Source organism: Mugil cephalus, chromosome 13 (genome assembly GCF_022458985.1).
Source record: "Mugil cephalus isolate CIBA_MC_2020 chromosome 13, CIBA_Mcephalus_1.1, whole genome shotgun sequence".
Lineage (NCBI taxonomy): Eukaryota > Metazoa > Chordata > Actinopteri > Mugiliformes > Mugilidae > Mugil > Mugil cephalus.
The window spans coordinates 24,674,631-24,695,061 of NC_061782.1; the positions used below are offsets into that span (position 1 = coordinate 24,674,631).

At 39.8% G+C, this 20,431-nt stretch overlaps 1 protein-coding gene across 1 annotated transcript in view; it reads left to right on the forward strand.

Moving 5' to 3' along the window:
* Positions 1 to 20,431, forward strand: part of epas1b (endothelial PAS domain protein 1b) — a 50,553-nt gene that overhangs the window by 9,189 nt on the left and 20,933 nt on the right. The window contains exons 2-4 of the mRNA XM_047603117.1: positions 13,805 to 13,995; positions 17,607 to 17,749; positions 18,963 to 19,050. Coding sequence (XP_047459073.1) covers positions 13,805 to 13,995; positions 17,607 to 17,749; positions 18,963 to 19,050 — 422 coding nt within the window. The remainder of the gene's footprint in view (positions 1 to 13,804; positions 13,996 to 17,606; positions 17,750 to 18,962; positions 19,051 to 20,431) is intronic.

The following is a 20,431-nucleotide window of genomic DNA, read 5'->3' on the forward strand; positions in this document are numbered from 1 at the left end:
CTTGAAAAATGTCCCAAGAGACGGCAGATTATCTGTCGGAGAAAATAACTAAGGGTGCTCCACTCATTTGTATTAATTTAATCACAGTTACAATATTTTATATGTATCATTGAAGTTTGAAATCCAATGCCTTGTTTTACAATGCAAAAGCAAAAACTGTTAAACTAATAAAACTGGTACAAGACCGGCATTCCTTTCTCTTTTAAATCTCTGTAATCCCGTTCTGAAGACTGCCCGTAGTCATTCCAGTTTTCAGTTTGCATTTCAGGACATGCGAACTAATGAAAGATGCTATCTCCTTCTCCCCTGTTTTTACCTTTAGCGTCACATCTATTAAGCACTCCACAAAAAAGAAGCATGCAGTCAATGTTAAACCGACACTGAGTGCTTCAATGTACCTACAAACTGGATATTACAGCTATACAGGAACAAAACACCTAATATAACCAAGGATTCCTTTGAATACTGCGGATTAAAAATGTCAGGTTTATTGAACTTAAATTTTTTGCATTAACAAAATTAAAAAAAAAAAAAAAAAGACAAACAGAAACAAGTAGACGATTTAACATAAAATATATACTGTATATAGGTATAGTGCAGGCTGGGATGCAAATATTCCACGTCATATCCACAATATCTTAATAGGATCTAACTGAGTCCTCTTAACATAAATCTACTGAAACTGTCCCATTGATCATTAGCCAGCCCACAGTTGAGGGTCCCTCCCAACATAATTACTTGTGCACAAGTTATTAGGCCAGTTTTTAAAATTCTAAAATAGATTTATTTAAGTGGGGTACCATAGTTCTGTCCCCAAGGAAACATAATCTTGGTTATGTTGGAATTTCTGGGAAATTCAACAATTAAAGTGTTTCAATCTCAATCGTGCAGCTCATCTGGTATTCTGATGGAGGGATCCAGTCTGGTCAGCTGACCCCCTTCACACCACCTGTGGTCCCTCTCGCTCTCTCCCTCTCTCTCTCGTCCCCTCTGTGCCTCTCTCAATCAGCCAGTCTATCCCGACCATCAGCGTGGCGTGGGCGGGTTTGTTTGTTTGTGCCAGAATCTGTGTGTGTGTGTGTGTGTGTGTGTGTGTACCTCTCTTTCATGAACTATCAGAATCATCAGCAATCTCCTGCATCGTTCTTCCCCTGATTGAGCCCAAGTCGGGGCCCCTGTCTGGGATAGCTGTTTGTTCGTCCGTGTGTGTGTGTGTGTGTGTGTGTGTGTGTGTGTGTGTGTGTGTGTTTGGCTGTGTTTCCAGAACTCTATGTTCCTCAGGATCACAGATTAGCCAGTACTGTATTGTTGCTCTGTGTTTGTGTTCGACCAGGCGCCACAACTACAGGAAGACCCACTATAAGCAAGGAAAGGTGTGTGTGTGTGTGTCTATTGTGGGTGTGGGTAGACTGTAGAGTGTTTTTTGACGCTAAGCTGCCTTTTATAGTAAGAAGTAACTAAGTAAATTTTTTGCCATAAAAATAACCTGAATATCTGCAAAATGTTAATGGGAAATGATGTAAAGGAGCAGACCAACATTTTTGGACGGTGCATTTATTTTCTTAGATCCAGAAATATACCATTATAGCGACATATCTATTTGTTCCAATGTTACTTTTAGGAGTCCTTTACCTAACCTTTTACCTTTACCTTTTTTCCTTATGAGGAAAAATTTGAAATATAAAACTCGTTGGAAAATGTAGTTTTGTCAGCATGCCAAACTAATTTGGACCAAGACCTACCTTTCTGAGTTTCCCACACATTGTTTGACTGTAGCAAATTGAGCTCAAATGTTTGCTGTGAGCAGTTGCTACAAACCACCAAGACACCAATCTGATTACGAGCAGTTTGAAGGCTTATGTTTGACGGAGCAAGGCCAACAAGTCCTCGCTGCTTTCACCTCGGTTATAACACATTCTAGATGTCTCACTGACACGTAAGAGATACCGATCTGCAAAAGAAAGAAAGGAAGAAAGAAAGAGTACTGTTCCTTTAAGAGGGGGTGAAGGTTCGGTCAAATGTTCAGGCTTCAACCAAATCTGTGAATCTGTCCTCGGTGAGAGTGATCCAAAGAACAAGAAACTGATTAGGACATTTTTAGATACCGAGCAGAAGAGCAAATGATCCATGGAGAGCGGTTATGAAACGCTGACCCACATACACACACACACACACACACACACACACACACACACACACACACACACACACACACACACACACACTTGCACACACACAGCCTTACACCTGCTCTGGTTATAGGATCTGTTTCCTATAAGCACCATACAGCTTGTTATCACAACAGTCATGTGTACGTTAGGAGCCATGCCTTGTTTTCTGTCCATTTGCCTGCGTGTGTTTGTGTGGAACACCCTGGGTGGAAAGAGGAAAAGTTGTAGCACCACTTTTTGCTACCAACTTTCAACTCTTCTGTACAGCAGCATAATTCACTCTCTGGTGAGTATCCTTTAAGCTTCCATGTTGGTGGTGCTCATGTTGTTCATAGATTGGATAGTATTTTTTTGGATAGTGCTTTTTCAATTGGTTTCAGAAGACGACTTCTTAGATGCAGCTAGATTCATCCTAGAACTGATGTTGTTCTGCTTTAATTCATTAGCACATTTTAATGCTGATGATGAAACCTATGAGAAAAGCAACCTAAGCCAGGGATATCCTACACTCACACAAACATTGCTTGAGTAGCTCGAGGAATATCGGCAGACAACCTGCAGTCACGAATGTGGTCAAGGAATGAAGACTAAAATGGACGTAGTCATGCACATCATCTAATTAGTTTACAACAAAATGGCTCTGATTGGTTGGAGGCCTATCCAGTCGCGGGCAGAGGTATTTTTCCCCCGTTGGTTTAAAAATGACCCACTGGACAATCACTGGAAATAGTCAAACTCTTTTCAAATGCATTGACTCATTTAGACATCTGATTACATTCATCACATAAATGAATACATATAAAGATATAAAGCAAATTTTCATATAAGAGTAATGATAGATTCTCAGATATTGCTTACATTTGCATGCAGCGCTGCAGGGGAAAACTCTGTTCACAGTGTGCCAACAGTGAAAGCAACACAATCTGAGTGAAAGCAGCAGCACTGCTGTCTCTTTATTGTCTTGCGTACGTTTCAGGCTGATTAGTTTGTAACCTTGCATCTGTGTAGCATGCGAGCCCACGTGCACATGTATCCCCCTCAGCCTCCAGTCATTGTCGTTGACCTACACGTTAATCACACCCAGAGAAAAAGTGAAAGAAAATAAAGTGATTGAAAAAGCTTTAGGGTGTCTGGTAAAAATAAAATGAATGAGTGATGAGGGTGTGGAAGAAAAGGCTGGCTTACTTCTGCCAGGAGCCCTGCTTCAAGGGAAAAAAAACACATTGCACATTGTGTGGCCTGGTAACTGATTGATTGATGGTTACTGAAGCCAGCTAATAAACCTCAGTCAGCTGCACCTTATAATTAGAACCACAAAATGGTAATTCACAAAACACCAATTGAAAGTGTGTCTTTATGCAGACAAATCTGTGGAAACATTACTGTGGCAACCTCAGACAAAGCAACACAGAAATTTCCACTTTAAAATACAAATTGTCACTTGTACCAAATAATGTGTAGTTATATTTTGGTTTTTGTAAAAAGTCAACTGGTTTCTGCATTAAGGGTGTTTTGCTCAGACAGCCACCAGTCATCCTCAGCTAATGTTCCACCTTTATAATGGCCGCTCAGAGAAGGAGAACATATGATACTGGGTAATTTCCCGGCACACACCCAAAATGTCTCCAGCCTCAAATGCATGCTCCGCTTCGTGACGTCCTGACCGCTGGACTGGAGCAGGAGGCCCTGGCGTCAGCACGCAAGCATCATCAGAGATGAACATCTTCCTATCGGAGCCAGACTTTTTTTTTCTTTTTTTTTTATCGAGACAACAATAGGTCCAAGCAGTAAGGGTCTATATCTGAGCATCTACACATGTAGTGTAGACTATTTTTGGTTTCTTCTATCAGCTACTGGAATTTAATGAAGGAGTTGATAGAGAAACCATATTTCTGTTCCTTGTAGCCTACTGGAATTTATGTTGGTGATGTAATACTTGGTGTTCTGTGCACGTTTTACTTTTTTCAAGTTTTTTAAATTATATGAAACATATTTTATCTCACAGGAAAGCAGGGTAATTGAAAAAGCATATAGCATTTATTTATTGGAAGTACTGAATAGAATGGAGTCAAGAACATTTTGAAGTGGTTTCAGACAGACCCTGAGAGTGGTCACACTTCCAAGAATTGGACAGCAAAAATGCTGACTTATGCATTATATAGTTATATATAGATTATTTTTTTACTAAAATTAAAAAAATAACAGCAACTGTACTGCTGCTGAAGGATTTAGCTCTCTGTCATCTCACCACGGTTCATACCATGGCTCCACATTCACCGTGAGTCAACCCGTGGTGTGTGAATGTGTGACCTCTTGCCTGATGTGTGCATGAACGTGTGACTCGTTGAGGTTTAGAGTGACAGCTTGACTTCTAACACCCGGGTTTCAGAATGCCGGGTATGTATTTTCTACCTGCCTCACACGCTATTTATTTCTGCCTCTGTCTAATACTTGAATTTCACCATAGCATCCTCTTAGAGAGCCACAATAACAAAACAAAATCTTAGTTATGGGTCGAAACAGTCCGTGCAGGCTGCAGGTTGTCTGCAGATATCCTTTTAGGGCTGACTTAAGCAATGTTTGCGTGAGTGCAGGATGATGAAAATAGCTGGCAGCCCGCATGGCCCCGGGCTTAGGTTGCTATTCTCATAGGTTTCACGGCAGCGTCAACATGTGCCAATGAATCAAAGCAGAACAAAGAATGTTATCTCTGCTTTTACATCATTTTGTGGCGAGAACAGAAGTCAGAGCGGTGACTCTTGTGATGTTTCCCTCACAGATGCTTCGTGTTTTCCTGTTTTTGGTTTAAAGTGTGAAAAGGCTGGAGTTCACTGAGTGCTAGTTGGATTTTTATTTGAGGAAACGTTCTTTTCTTATCTGTCAAATAGTTAGGTACGATAACTCAAAGCCCTTATGAAGTAAGCTTGCTATAATTTACCTGTAGGGATTAAGTTTTTCTTATTCTGGTGTAATTTTGTGACGCGATGTCAAGCTTTTATTATTTGTCCTTAGTGCATTCGCTCGTATCTCCGGGGCAGAGAATGAAACCAGTGGCAGCTGAGTGGACACGAGGGACAACCTGACTCCTTCAGCGTGCGCAACCTTTGCAAAGTCTTTTTAATCATCACAAGACTCTGTTGTGACAGCCGCGATGTTTACTGGTCACGTATATCTAATTGGTTGCAGCTGAAATGCCGTGTCGGAGCTTGTGTGATCATTATTGGAAGTGCTATTCATGAATGTTTTTGGCTATTTCATAGCGTTACACAGTTTCCCCAATGTGCAGAAAAACAGAATGTAACACCCTAATAGTGGTTAAAAACTTTGAATATGAAAGTAATGTATTTAAAACATGCTGTTCATTTCACCCACTGTGAAATACCTTCAGTGATATTAAAGAACCAGTCGAACATTCTGGCTAGTTATTTCAAATTTGCTTTGTTATAACAGTTGGTGTCCTATCTGTTTTAAATCATTTTTTTCAGTAACTCCAACATACAACAACAGAAGCAGGTGTAGCACGGTGAAATTTTTCAGGTTAAATGTGGTAAAATATGAAGTTTTAAACAGCTATACTTACAATGATGCACCTCAGTGCAGACTGTGTTTTTCAGTCTTACGTTGGTATTTTAAAGTTTATTAAAAAATAATGGACATACACATACAGTACACATATCTAAATACCTGCTAAAGGTCGTCGTCGACAAATAAGAGATGTTGTACAATTGAAACTCCATGCAAAAGCTTCAGGCATGTTGGAAATTATTCTTATCCAGTGCATCATAACCTCTGCAGAGGTGTCTGATCTCTTCACAATTTGTTCTGCAGCAGGACAGTGAGCAAAAAACATCCAACCTGAATCATGAGCGCTGTCTTCAGCCACAAGAACAAGAAAGAGTCCCGTAGCAGAGCCCTGATCGCAAAATAATGGAATCAGTCTGGATTTCACAAAGAAACATAACACACTGAGAACTGAACAAGTTCTTTGTTGTTTAATCCGCGACCCAAAAAACTGGAGAAAAAGTTTATGAATATTGTGTTAAGTTAGATAGCAAATGCACAATATTCATTGGGTTAATTTTAAAAGCAGCTGCTTTTAAAATTGAGCAGTAATTGAGCATTGAGCATGACTTTTTTCAAAAAATGCAAATAAAAATAAAGTAGAAGTAGAATTCTTAGTTCTTAGTTTTCTCCCTTTTAAGGGTTTCTTTGCAGAAAACAATAATTAGTTATCTTATATTGTAGAACATGGTTTGATCAGTTAACATGTACTTCAATTGAACTGTTATTATAGTACAATTATAGCAGCATAATAATAGTATGAATAATAATGACATCCTTCACCGATCACTGCATCTTTTCATATCACATCATTTCTCACTTGCCTGACTCTCTGCTGCTGCCTGGAAAAAGTAAGATCCATCAAAATGCTGGGGAAAAAAAAATAAAAAAATTAAAAATATAATGTAAAAAAGCCTTCCAAGTGTTTCTCAGGATAATTGATGAGTGTCCAGCGAGTACTGGGCTGAGTGGAGTGTCTGAGCGGCTGAACTCAGAGAGTGGAGTATTTTTCACATGGTTTGATCACATGAACCCAATTCCCTCTGCAGCTGTGTTTGCAGTGCAAAGGCTGATTGATGACTTTAAAATGTCTGTATGTCTAATGTCTGTACCTAAATGCTTGTATATCTCATGCAAATTGGACTGTGTATTACTTTCTGTAATTTTTACTACCTCATTCATATTCTTATTTTATTTTTAAGATCTTTGTTATCTTAAGACGCTTGGACGAAAAAAAAAAAAAGACCTGTGGGGATCAATAAAGTGATCTTGAATCTTGAATGAAACCTGCACAAAATAGGAAAATGTGAGTGAGTAGGTTATCAACTGCTAATTTAATGAATGGATTCAATACCACAAAGATTTGGTTCCTCAATGCACTCCAATGGATTCAGAAATGTGTGGACGTTCTCCAAATCATTTTCCTCTAGTTGTCTCAGGGATGTGGATGATTATGGTTTTGTATATGGCTTTGTTTGTTTGGTCCAGCTCCTCTTTGTCATCAGCTTTCAGCCCAGACTGTGCTCTCAGTGTCAGAGCTTCTGTCACGTCTAATCTCGTTTTGAGGTCATGTGAGACTAGTCATGCGAACCCAGTCGCACCAGACTACAGTGGGTACAGTACATTTAAAAATTTAGAAATCCAAAGATTTGATGAATTAATATTGAATCAATGGAAAATAACTATTGTACAGAGAGCAATAGACTTGAGGGTGATTCATGCATCAGTTTAATTATAGATGTCCTGCTCAGAAAAATGAGGCCTATTTTATTGAAAATGCAGAAAAAGATACAAAAATGACCGCAGGAGAAATGTCCTGATGGCTTAAAAAAAAAAGAAAGAAAAAAAGAAACTGATGAGAAATCTTTTTTAATGTTATTATAATTACGCAAAATGTTTATTCTATTATCAGTGTTGCTGGATCTTCTTTGCATCGACTCGCCATGTCAGATGGTGCCTCAGTGATCTTCGCAGGATGAAACGATGCAAGTCTAGTGAACAACCCTTTGTCATGAAAAATGTCCTAGTGCATTTTAGGTTAGAATTCATCATATTTATGTCAAATTTAGCTTTTCTGGACAGTCATTCTTTAGACTTTTAATTCCTCTGGCCTGGAAAAAACCAAAAGACAATTTTATTCAAATTTAAATGATCAAACCCATTAACTATAAATCAATAGTATCTGTTCTGTGCACCACTCAATGATGGTCCATAAAGTGTCTGAAGCATCATTTAAAAAGTTATGAAGAGGAGGGAAGACTTCCAAAAGAGTGTTTCGTATTTGTTGAGGAAGGCGAGGAAAGATAAAAAAGTGTGAAAGGGAATTGATTAAAAAGAAGAGGAGTAATTTATCTGGCTAGTTTAACTAGTTTAACCCTAACCCTAGTCCTGACCGCCTAACCTTGATTAAATGTACTCGACTACCTCTGACCTTTGGTCAGTGTGTGTCTGTGTGCGCGTCCATCTGTGTAAACGTGAGCAAAGGGTCAGTGAGTACACCAGAAGGCTCAGTGCTCTGGTGAAGCGCTGTGACTCCCATTGTTCCCTGTCCTGAAACAGTCTGCTGGGACCTACAGCAACAATGGCCCCAGACAATCAAAGAGTGGCACACACACACCAGAACACACACATCCATCCAGTAGCTGGTTGAAGTTAGGTCTTCCAGTTGACTTGATTGAGTGGAAGCAGTCAGTAGTGGTCTGCTCTGCTGTCTGCTGGCTCATCAGTAATGAGGGTTTGTTTGATTGTCAGCCACGGTTAATGAGTTTAAACCTCTGAGAGACAGGCAGGGAGACGCGCTGATGGGACATAGACTTGATGAGATAAGATAATGGTGCTTCTGTGTTCTCTGCCTTTCCAGTTAATTGTACGCAATCTTCTCCTTAATGTGCGTTTGTATGTTGGATTGTCTGGGTTATGTGTTTCTGTGCAGTCCTGATTCTAGCCAGAAGGGAAAATTTTAAATAAATAAATCAGACTAATTGTGTTGATGATGCGATGAAACAGATGATTTTAGCCAGTTTCATTCAATCCCAGTAAAAACGCCGCAGCAACATTTTCTACATATATCAAGTTATTTTAATTTGTGCAGTTTTGTGGTCAAGTCAACATATGGAAGAAGAATATATGCATATGTCAAATGCAGATCAACTTGTGTGAAGTTTTCCAAAAATTAATTTTTCTTGGTTTTAGGAGTCTTGATTTTATACAATTCTGAAGGCAGATGGATTTAGCTTCTTTTATTTGTGTAACACATTTTTTTCTTGATATAAATACACTCGATACGATTTAATGATGAACAGAAGAGACATGATAATCATTTGATTTTTAGAGTCGGACGTGTTGCTGTCTGGGTTTTTCTGTGTTTTATTATAGGAACAAGGAAAAATGTTAAAAAAATGTAAGGATAGACAAGATAAGATGACATTAACACCTACATGACATACATGACAGTCCTTAAAACCTCCTCCTTGTGACACATGGTCAAAACCGTGTGTTAATTTGTTTGAACAGCAAAATGTTCAATTTGGATTTGATACATATTGTTATCTTTATGCAAATAAAATACATTCAATCATAGAACCTGGAGAGAAAGTACTTGTGTTCTGTAAACTGGAGAACACATGCACCTACTGAGGGAAATACAGAGGCCCCTCATGCTAAATAGGAAACTGGAGTAGTTTGCAAACACAAATAAATGTCTTCAACTTTAGTGGAATATTTTGTCCATGTGTAGGATCACTATGCTGCTTTATGAGTCCATTTAAACAATTCGGAGTAAAATCTCAAGTTAGATGAAAAGGCTTTGGGGCTGTGACCTGTTGAAACACATCAAATACCTGAGACAAAGATTTGTAAAGGTGAGCTAATGTTTTCAGGCATGGTGGTCGTCATTACCCCATCAGCCCAGTAGGGTTTGGCAAGGAGGTAACATGTTGACTTTTTTTCTGTGATTCTGTATCAACAACTCCAAAAGCAATCCAGCGTAATGCTGTTAAAATTGATCAAATGTACTGTTGAACTGATTGAAAACATCTGCAACATGGTCAATAGGGTATTTCCCTTCAGTTTCCTCCATGGCCCGCCAAGCCGTGATTGTTGTTCAAGTAAAAGATCTGTAAAAACCCAAAATACATATTACAAACCATCTGAAATTTCTCTGAAACAGACTTGTTTTTTAATTTGACCTTTAATTTTGTGTCATTTTTCAGCTCCATTTACTTTTTGTGTTTCATTTGCAGAATGTTTGTGCTTTTGCGCTGTTGACTTTTTGTTTCTGGCCCTGCATGTTGTAGGTCTGGCACAGATGCGATCAGGTCTGATAAAGTGCACCGTGTCACTGCTGGACGAGGATATCTAAAGTTCAGCAGGGGCCACACCTCATCTGTTGTGTTTTTTATGAGTTATCTTTGTCATAGAGCCTGCAGACAGATCAGAAGCTGAAAAGCTCTTTGTTCAGGGAGGGAGGTACATGTAACCATAACTTTTCAGCTCATGCTAAGGTGCCAACATGCTCGCTTTGGGTCTGTGGAATACAGCCCCCATTTAAACGTGGCATGGAAACTCTTATGTAAATGCTCCATGCTGGACATGGAGTCTTTATTCTGACGTTTGCATGTACCTGTCGAAGTCAAAACAATATGACTGCCACTACTCCTGAAACATCTGCATCAATGTCAGAATTTATTCACAGCTAGTATATATAATATAATATAATTTAATGAGAATCAATGAAATTGATTGAATTTATTTTTGTATGAGTAAAACCAAGTCAAGTCAGAGCTTTATAAAGATGGGACACCAAAGGAACCTTTTCAGTTTTTCTGTTGAATTATCTACCTGAAGCAGCATGGATGTCATCAAAGTGAATGCTGCACTGTAATCTGCAGCATTATTGTTGTCCCTTTACATTCAATGTTCATTACGGACATAATTGTGCTGTTGCATACAAGCTGCTGGCAGTTGACACATTTTTCAATTTGTCAGCATGAGTACACGGAGTCAGCGGTTTAAAACTCAGCACCCCTTTGTTCACTATGTTGCCTTTCTGGAGCTAGCTGACTAACTTCTCTCGGTGAATCTTAAGTCCTGAGCCCATCTTGTACCCAAGCATCTCTAGGATCACTGTTGCTGTACTGTACTACAGCATTCACATCCACTAGTAGATCTTCTGAAGGTACTTGACAACTCATCTTCGATATTCCACGGGGGTTTCAGGACTCTAGTTGGGTCACGATCTTCCTTCTCAGGTCAGCAGCTCTTGTATTAATGCCTTTTGTATTTGTTGAGGCTTGGTACCCAAACTCTGATTGTGGGGATTATGAAGGCATCTCCTCGCTGACCTGTCATCTTGACTGCCCCTTGCTGCAACATTGTTGTTGTATTTCATCAATCTCTCGTTGTGATAGTATATGACGTGGCTGATTTGGCTTCTTTTCATAGAAATCGGGAGTGAAATGAGAAGTGCAGAATATGAATATTAGAGAGGTCAGATGTAACTAAACTCCAAGAGTGATATCCTGATATGGATTGTTGTGCTGCTGTGTTGGATCAGACACTGAACTATCTGTCTGTTGTGTCTGTTTGAGTTTTCACATCTAAATCAGACTACTTTCATCAGAGAAAAAGTAAGCAGAGGCTTTGTAGATTAACAAATTTCTGACAAAATTTAGCCTTCCTCTCATAAACTGTTTGTAGAGTGACCAGTGAATATTTTTTTTTTATCATGTTCTAGCCAAAAGCTCTCTCTCTTGAAACCTCAACAACCATATTAACGCAAGGAAATTAAAATAATCACCTGGCTCCTCGGCCTCAAGCTGACGGCCACTTTTAAATTCTCGTCAGTTAAAACCCATTTCCTTCTACTGCCACCCTTGTGGCTGGACTCCAAACACGTAGCAACCTCCTCCGCTTTCCAAAGTTCAGTTTCAGTTTTGCTCAATAGGTCTTACTCAACACACACCAAATCGATCAAACTGCAGCAAACAAATACACAAAACTGGCCACAGCTGCTGGATGAGTCACCTCAGCTAGCACTGCTTTGCAAATATTATTTATACTCGATTAATAATACTACGATTATCATGTTTTGAAAGAAGGTTATTATAGAAGATTAGGAAAGTGCTTATCAGGACAAGATAATGAGGATTCTTAATCAAATCTGTGAGATACTTTTGACTGTTTTGGAAAAGGTTATTTCAAATTTAATGTCATTTTAATGACTTCAATTCACTTAAATCATCAGTTAGATTTTATGAATACATTTCCCTTTATATTTAGTTTGATGTTATTCACTGTGTAATGGCAGTATGAACAGTCTCCAGAGACTCAGCATCTTTATCCTTAAAAGTCAGCAGTTGGTGAACACCTTGTTTGACTTGGTATTTCCAGGTTTCCTTTATTTCTTCAAATCACTTGTTGTATTTTTTTTATTATATTAGGTATGCATCTTTTGACAGGCTTGGGGTTGTTTTGTATAATGTTGTATAATGATTTTTATAACATAAGTGAAAAACGACAAAATGGCTCAGGTTTTGATGTTGTAGAATGTGTTAATTCAATTGCAAGATGTACAAGAGTACAACCATGTTTGTGTTTCTAAAAGAACAATGTGTTGAAGTCCATGTGCATTAACTGCATTCTGCTGATTGAAACTCTTCTTAGAGGAAGTGGGGGAAATGGCTTCACGCCATTAAAAGGTGCTCGCTTATCTCGGTGCATCTGTGTTTCTTTCTCTTGCACTTTCCCTTTATTTAGTATGCAAATGAGTTCACTTCCATCACACTGGTACAACTTGAACCAGCCCCACCATCCCACATCAAACTCAAATGACTTCCTGCTGTGTCTCAGACAGGGAGATCCCCTTCTTCAGAGTGACGAGCAGACTTTAGAGTCACCTCCAGTGCAAAAACTGTTGATAACAGTTGCCATGCACAACATGGAACCATCATCGGGTTGACTAAGGTGTTTGTGACATCAGGGTTATCAACTGAAGCACAGCAAACAAAATAGCGTGAATTTCAGAACGCCTAAAAGCTAACTTGCAGAAAGTTTCTGCACAAGGACAGTTGTTTCGTTTATTCGCACACATACGATATAATACCAACCAACCTGCTGTAAGCCCTAAAACAATTGAAACATATCCAAAATAAAATATATATGTACAGGTATAACACCCTGAAAGCCAGTTTAAAAAAGTTGCCTCTGGAGAACTGATTCGGCTGGGCCAGTCAGAATGTTTGGACATTCTTTTTGAGGTGATGGACAGAAATGTGGACAGAAATGACAGTGACTCTGATTCTCTAAAGGACTACACAGTCACGTGAAGAAGTATTTTTTTCTCTGTATTGGTTGAAACACGCTTTGTAATTAAATCCAAATGGAGTGTTACCTTGTCTTCTCTGAAAAAAACAGCCATAGCCATGGCTATGACTTTGTGGTTCAGGTGATTCACTTGACCAGCTGCGTAGAAAACAATAACACAACTACAACAGGAATGCTACTTTGTGGAGTCATAGTCACAGAGTAATAAGTTTGACTTAAATACTTTTTGATGCACTGGAGAATATGGCAGTCTCGTGGTGGTACTTTTCACAAGAAAAAAAAACTGTAATGGTGTGACTTGCAAGCTGCAGAAGATTTATAATGAGAACAGACCATTTCCCTGTGTTTCCACTGAAGGACGCATTTGTGTCTTAGCTTGTGAGTGAACCTCTGTGAAATTAACTGTGAAACAGTTAACAGTCATATTCAACTCTTGTCGTATCACATGAGGATTTATGAGATCGGTTCTTTACAACACAGCTTGCAAGCGGCAGTATCAAATACAGAGTTTGAAAGATTCCAGACATTGAGTGCATTCATGGTGGAATAACTTCTGAACGTTAGAATAAATCTGTGAAGCATGATGATTAATGAATATCTACTGAACCACAGTGAGGTCAATCTAAGCTAACTGATTAATAGTAAAGCAAAGAAAAAAATCATAATGCCTTGCTATAGTGCATTATATATCAAGAAGAACAACTTGTTCTGAAAGTGTAACCATGTCCCTGTCTGTGTGTTTGGTGCAGGAGCAGCTCAGAGCGGCGTAAGGAGAAGTCTCGGGATGCAGCGCGTTGCAGACGCAGCAAAGAGACGGAGGTTTTCTACGAGCTGGCTCACCAGCTTCCTTTACCCCACAGCATCAGTTCCCACCTTGACAAGGCCTCCATCATGAGGCTGGCTATCAGCTTCCTGCGCACACACAAGCTGCTCGCCTCAAGTATGAACACTGCACACCACACACATGGAAATGAATGTAGGCTGCTTAATTTTAATTTGTTGCACAAAGGAAAAATGCAAATTCTACACACACCCTCACCCAGAAATTAGAAGTGATGGAACAGCTTTACGTGTCCACGACTGGGTGTGTTGGGACGCCTAATTGTACAGTATGGTAGGAAAACATTTGTTGGCCTCTTTTTTTTGCACATCTCCTCCTTCCCTTTGTGTCAGTTAAAATTAGAAGTTGAGGAAATTCAACAAAGGAGCATTGTTCTGAAATTCCTCCACCACGTCTGTCTCGAAATGAGATCAGAGAACGCCAAAATTAAACAACCTGAATGGCAGTCGGCAACAGCACAACTTGTAGACTGAAAAAAAAAAACCCAAAACATTTGTTCACTGGGTTTGCACATGTTAGATGACAGAAGTGAGAGTGCTTAAAGTATTTTTTTTTTTTAATTTTATTTTAACCTACCTTTAGCAGTACTTGTCATTATAAAATTTAACCAACAGCTACTGCGTAATGGTATTGAATGTAAATTCATACTGAATCTTATTCGTACTTTATGTTCCTGGAACTGATGTGATTCCGATCTGTAACAGATTACTTTAAAAGCAAGTTCTGTCACACTGAACAATGACTGGCAGCTTAACAACCCATTGTAACAACAACATGCCAGTGGAACAGGAAAGTATTTTGACTCATACAAGAGTTCCCCTTATCTGCAGATCTTTTTACACTGCTGGACGTCATTTCAACCCACCATAATTCTATTTTTATGTAACTTTTGATGTTCAGTTTGTTTTCTTTATTAACTGCTTTGCATTGTTCACGCGGGAAACAGCAATGCCTACAGCCGCCGCTTCCTTAAACAACAACGGTACCTGTTTCCTATTCATTTGTTGGCCATCATCAATCAGTGAATAAATCTATCACTTCTTCTTTTTTATTTATACAGCAGATCTGAGTGTTTTTTAAAATATAAAAACAGGACATTTCCCATATATAAATTGTACAAACTTATGTTTATTCTGTGTATTTCAGTTTGATAAAATGAGTTAGTGTAAAGTACTGTAGACACCTTATCTTATTTGTGTCACGTTAAAGGGCTACTTCATGAAAAAAAGAAAAAGTTATATGCAAATAGTTTCAGTTTCACATTCCTAGATCTTTAGATATCTACCTGTAAAACACAATGAGATGAGGCGGAGGATTTGTTTCCCCTTATTTTTATATATATATTTATGTGTATAAAATTTAGGTGATTTGTATTTTTTACATTCTAAAACATTTCCCGAAATTCTAGTATAGGCATCGGACATATTTCCACAGACAAATGAAAGTACATAGTGGTGAAGGAGAGGAAGAAGGAATGCAGGGTAAACGTACTTGTAAGGGATGAGAGGTAGAGGTCAGCGGGTTTGTGAGAGAGGTGAGCAGGGAGGAAAGAACACGATAAATGAGATGATGGAGAGAATGCATGAGGAGAAGGAGGAGGAGGGGAGGAGTAGAGGTAATGAGGGTAGGAAAGCAGTGGGTGAGAGGGGAGGAGAGGACGGGGAGATCTGTGAGATGCAGCATCAGATAGGGCGTTATCGGACCAGTTTGATTGCTCCGTGATGGAAGGAGAGATTGGAGAGGAAGCAAAGAGCTCTGCCCATCGTTCGGCTGGTGCTGGCGTTACCCCTGCTAGCCATAACACCCGACTGCCTTGGCGCCAAACATGCTGGCCGACACGCTCGCGCACACTCTCCAACACACAAACGTACTGTATATGCACCCAAGAGCACACATTATGCAAGTTGCTAGAGGGAACACCTCGGTTACGTAAAGCTCAGTTGGGACCTGAACAACTTTGATGTACTGATTAAGAGGTACTGAAGAAAATACTGAGTTTCTATTGTCATCACTTTGATTATTATTCAAGAGAGAGCCAAGTCGTGTTTATTGTCACTTCCACGATACGTTATATAATATATAAAAAAAAGAGGTGTGAAATACTGTTTGTTCTCATCGCACTGTTCTATACATACACCGATCAGGCATAACATTATGACCACCTTCTTAATGTTGTGTGGGTCTTCCTTGTGGAACCTTCTGATGGTGTCCTATCGTTTCTGGGAACACAGTGTCATTTGACGTAGGTCCATCTCCCATACAGTACAATACAATACAATTAACATTCAGGAAAATTTAAAGGCATTGTACCAACGGGTTTTTGCAACGAGTTTTTGCAACTTTCATGTTTTTTGAACATCCTGACTTTGTCAAGTTTGATCATTTGAAGGTTCCTGTGAGTCCCATCCCATGAAGACTGGTACTGCTATGATGAAAGCTAAATATCTAAATCAAATACTGGAGATCTCGAGTGTGTTGAAAGTAGATTAGTCCTAAGAGGTTGGTGGCTAATAATTTGATAATCCAAGTGGGATCTTCTCATATCTGCTCTGATGAGAAGAGGGTAAACATGAGTATTTTACAAAATGCTGGATAAGTATGGGTTTTAGTCTTAATTTTTCAACCTCAAATGAACAAGTGATTTAAACCCAGACTTCAGCTCATTAGGTAGATTTACTGTTTCATAACACCATTAGTGACACTGAAATGTTTCTGCAGTTTCTCGTCCTTCATCCACAAAGCCCAGATCAGAGGGCGGATGACGTTATCAGGGTTTCTTCTGACGGGCTGTGTGTGAGAACAGGCACCATAACAGTTGTCATTACACATTACAAGGAAAGGATGAAGGTCTTTCACTATAGGGGTCTCGTTTTACTTAGAGTGCTGTCACTTCATTCGGTCCAGCACGAGAAAAAAACATATCAAAAGGCAGAGGGGAAATGATTGTCTCAACAGCAGCCGTCTCTGTCAAAGTCTCTGTTCTACGCTCCATTATTCAGAAACTAGGCCAGTTACGTAACCAAAGAACAACAGAAGAAAAGTGCAGCTCGGTCCAGATGACTGGTAATCACAGCTTAGTATTTAGGCCAAAGGTGCTGCTTGTTTTTGGAATGGGCCCCGAGAGTCTCCCCAGGGCCTATGAGAAAGCTCTGGGCTCCCCTAGGGGCCAACGTTATTTGGGCCCGGCTCCAAACTCGAGCCCCAAGTCTCGCTGGGAGCCTTGAGAACTGCTCTCTCTTATCTCAGGGAAGCACACTGGAGGAATTGCAAGCTTCCCACCCTCCAACCCTCCACCCCCATCGACTACTGGGCTTTGTTCAGTGTGAAGCCAGTGTCCTCACACACACACACACACACACACACACACACACACACACACACACACACTCTCATTCCCTCTTGAGTGGCTGCCAGCGAGGTGCTAGCAGCGTTTCTTGTATCAATTAGCTCTGAAACGAGACATTGTGTACAGACTGGAGTCTCCGTGTGTAAATGTTTGGATACTGCACTGAAGCGCAGCGTGTAAGTTCTAAAAGTGGGCAGCCATTATGAACGCTTGTGCAGTTAGGGACGTAATCTGTGAGGAGCGGAGAGGAGAAAACAAGCACACATGCACAGATTCACGCCGATACCGTTTGTAGTCGGCACCCAACGGGAGGAGCCATTTGCGAGCCTAACCTTCTCCTGTTCGCCTCGTCTCTCCCCTCCAGGCAGCAGCAGTGACGACGATGGGGATGGACAGATGGACAGTCTGTACCTGAAGTCTCTGGAGGGCTTCATCACCGTGGTAACATCAGACGGCGACATGATCTTTCTGTCCGAGAACATCAACAAATTCATGGGTCTCACACAGGTACACAACCACGAAGGAACACTGGAACAAAGCAGACACGTGCAGACACTCAGCCCAACTTGGGGAGATCTGATTTTTGTACAGCATAAGAAAAGCTCAGCAGCACAGCATACAGGCTGACACATTACGAAGGCAAAGAATTCAGTACATAGATCTAGTACAATATAATCTTTATACATTAAATAACAAGGTCTTTACCATATTATTCAATTCAATTGTATTTATACAGTGTGGCAATCGTGGCAAGGAAATCTTCCTTTTAACAGGAAGAAACATTGAGCAGAACCAAGCTCATTTGGAGGGACACATCTCCCGAAGGCCAGCCGGGTAGAAACAGAAAAGAAAGAGAAGAGAGAGGATGGGACAACAAGAGAAATGTACATCTGTCATAGATACATATATATTATAGGCCATCTCATAAGCCTGTCCCTTTTAAAAATGTAACTAGAGCAATGGCCACCGAATAATCTTAACCAGTCTACCATATAAAGCATAACTGTGCTTAGGAATTTACATGGCAGTGTGCCCTTTGGATTATGGGAGATCTCATGAGCAAAGTTGACATTTTGGCCACTGAGTTGTGTTACGGAAAACTCAGGGGAAATTCATGGACATTAAGTCGCCCAGATCCCATGCCATGGATTGCCTTTTTTTTTTTTTTTTTTTTATAAATCAGTTGGACTTATTGTTTTCAGCTGTTCAGCTGAAAACAAAAGCCTGAAAATTCCAAACTTTACATATTTAACAACAGAGTCTTTTTCATATTACAAAAGCAATCAGGTCCTTCTTAAAACTAAAAGCTGAAAGCACATTATGTGTGTGGTCATATTTTCCTAAAATATTAGATTTTTTGACTGAATTGATGGGAATATGCAACGCTGAAAACTAACATACATCTATTCAAAAAAGAGAAAGATTCTACACCTGTTCAGTCGGTCGAAAAAAAAATCTCGCTGGAGCACATTAACCCGGTCAGACAGGCCAGAGACATGGGCGCAAACTGTCTCTCAGATGATCCTGTTGTATTTGTGTGAAATGCCTCTCATTCCATGGCTGTGTGTTCAATCCAGACAGTGAGATTCAACTCCAGCAAGCTCTCAAAGGAAGGGGGGGGGTTAGTGTAAATAGTGGAACTTTCTCATACTGACTGTCCACTTTTTCAGCTGTTTATCCCAAACAAACAACCTGTGTTTTTTTTTTTCTTTTTGTTCAGGTGGAGCTCACTGGTCACAGCATCTTCGACTTCACTCATCCGTGTGACCATGAGGAGATCAGAGAAAACCTGAGCCTGAAGACAGCTGGTCAGCACTAAGTCGCTCCCACACACCTGCTAAGCTTAGTCCGCATATGACGACTTGTTTTCAACCTCATTCTAACCACATCACATGCACACATATCTCTGCCATACAAATATTTGATGCTGTACAACATTCTCATTTTTACCTTGAATCTACCACCAGATGCCTGTTTCTTTTAGAAGTGTAACTAGAGCAATGGCCACAATAATCTTAGCCAGTCTACCGCATAAAATGATTGAATGAGTCTGCCCAGATGATCAGGTTCAGTTAAATCAAACTTAACACGGAAGTGAGTGAAGAAATAATGAGGGCAAAACCCTGAGATATACGTTGTCAAATACGATTTTTTCTTTAAGAAGATCACTTCTATGTTGGGATCTGGGACAGTGAAACTTCAAGTCCATCTTTACACAGAGGAAACACTAGAGGACCTTATTCATAAAGCTGCTCTCAGCTTTCGTCAGTAGACTGTGAGGAATGAGGGAAAAAAAGCTCACATCATGTTACGACTTGTAGTCACACCACATAAACAGAGGGGCATCTAAATGACCTAAATTACTCAGCGTTATTATAGAAAGCTACATTTAAACAGGACCTCACTTCTTACACGTAATAAAATTAGTATATTCTAGTACATCAGTTGATACCCCTTACTACACACACTATTTATAAAATGAATGGTGAATTAAGTCCAGGTTTCCTCTCTTTAGAACTTATGTACTTGAGTCAATACATTATGTAAGGCCTTAAAGGTAATTAGAAGGATTTAGATCTCAATCTCAAATTAATGGCCACTAAAGGAAAGTCCAGGGGTCATTAAAATTTGATCTGATTCTCCGTAGACTACGGATATCCACCATAAGCTTTGCAGCAGTCTTGTAGCCGTCGTCTTATCTCACTCTCGGCTAAAGTATTTTATGGAGCCACAGATATTTCTCTCACTTGATCCTTCTGTGCAGACGTGTTTGCAGTGTTTTCCGACAATAAAAATGCCCGCCATGTTCCACCGCAAGCACTGCACAGTCTTGAAGGTCCTGAATCAGGGGTGTCAAACATACAGCACGGAGCCCAAAACCAGCCCACCAGGGGGGCCAGTCTGACCTCACAGGTTGAATTTGCAGTGTGCGAAAATTAAATTGAAGAGATCAGCGGCAACGTTTCAATAAAACTAACTGCTATTGCTCATTTGTCCACTAGGATGAACTGCTTAGGAATCTACTCGTTCTTCTTTGCACACTAAAACTGCAGAAATTTGGACTTACTTGTACGTTATTATGTTACCATGTTATTGGTCCAGACAAATTGGCCTGTATCTGACTCCCGAACTAAAATCAGTTTGACACCCTTGCCTTAAACCATCATTCTGATCCACTAACACCCTCAT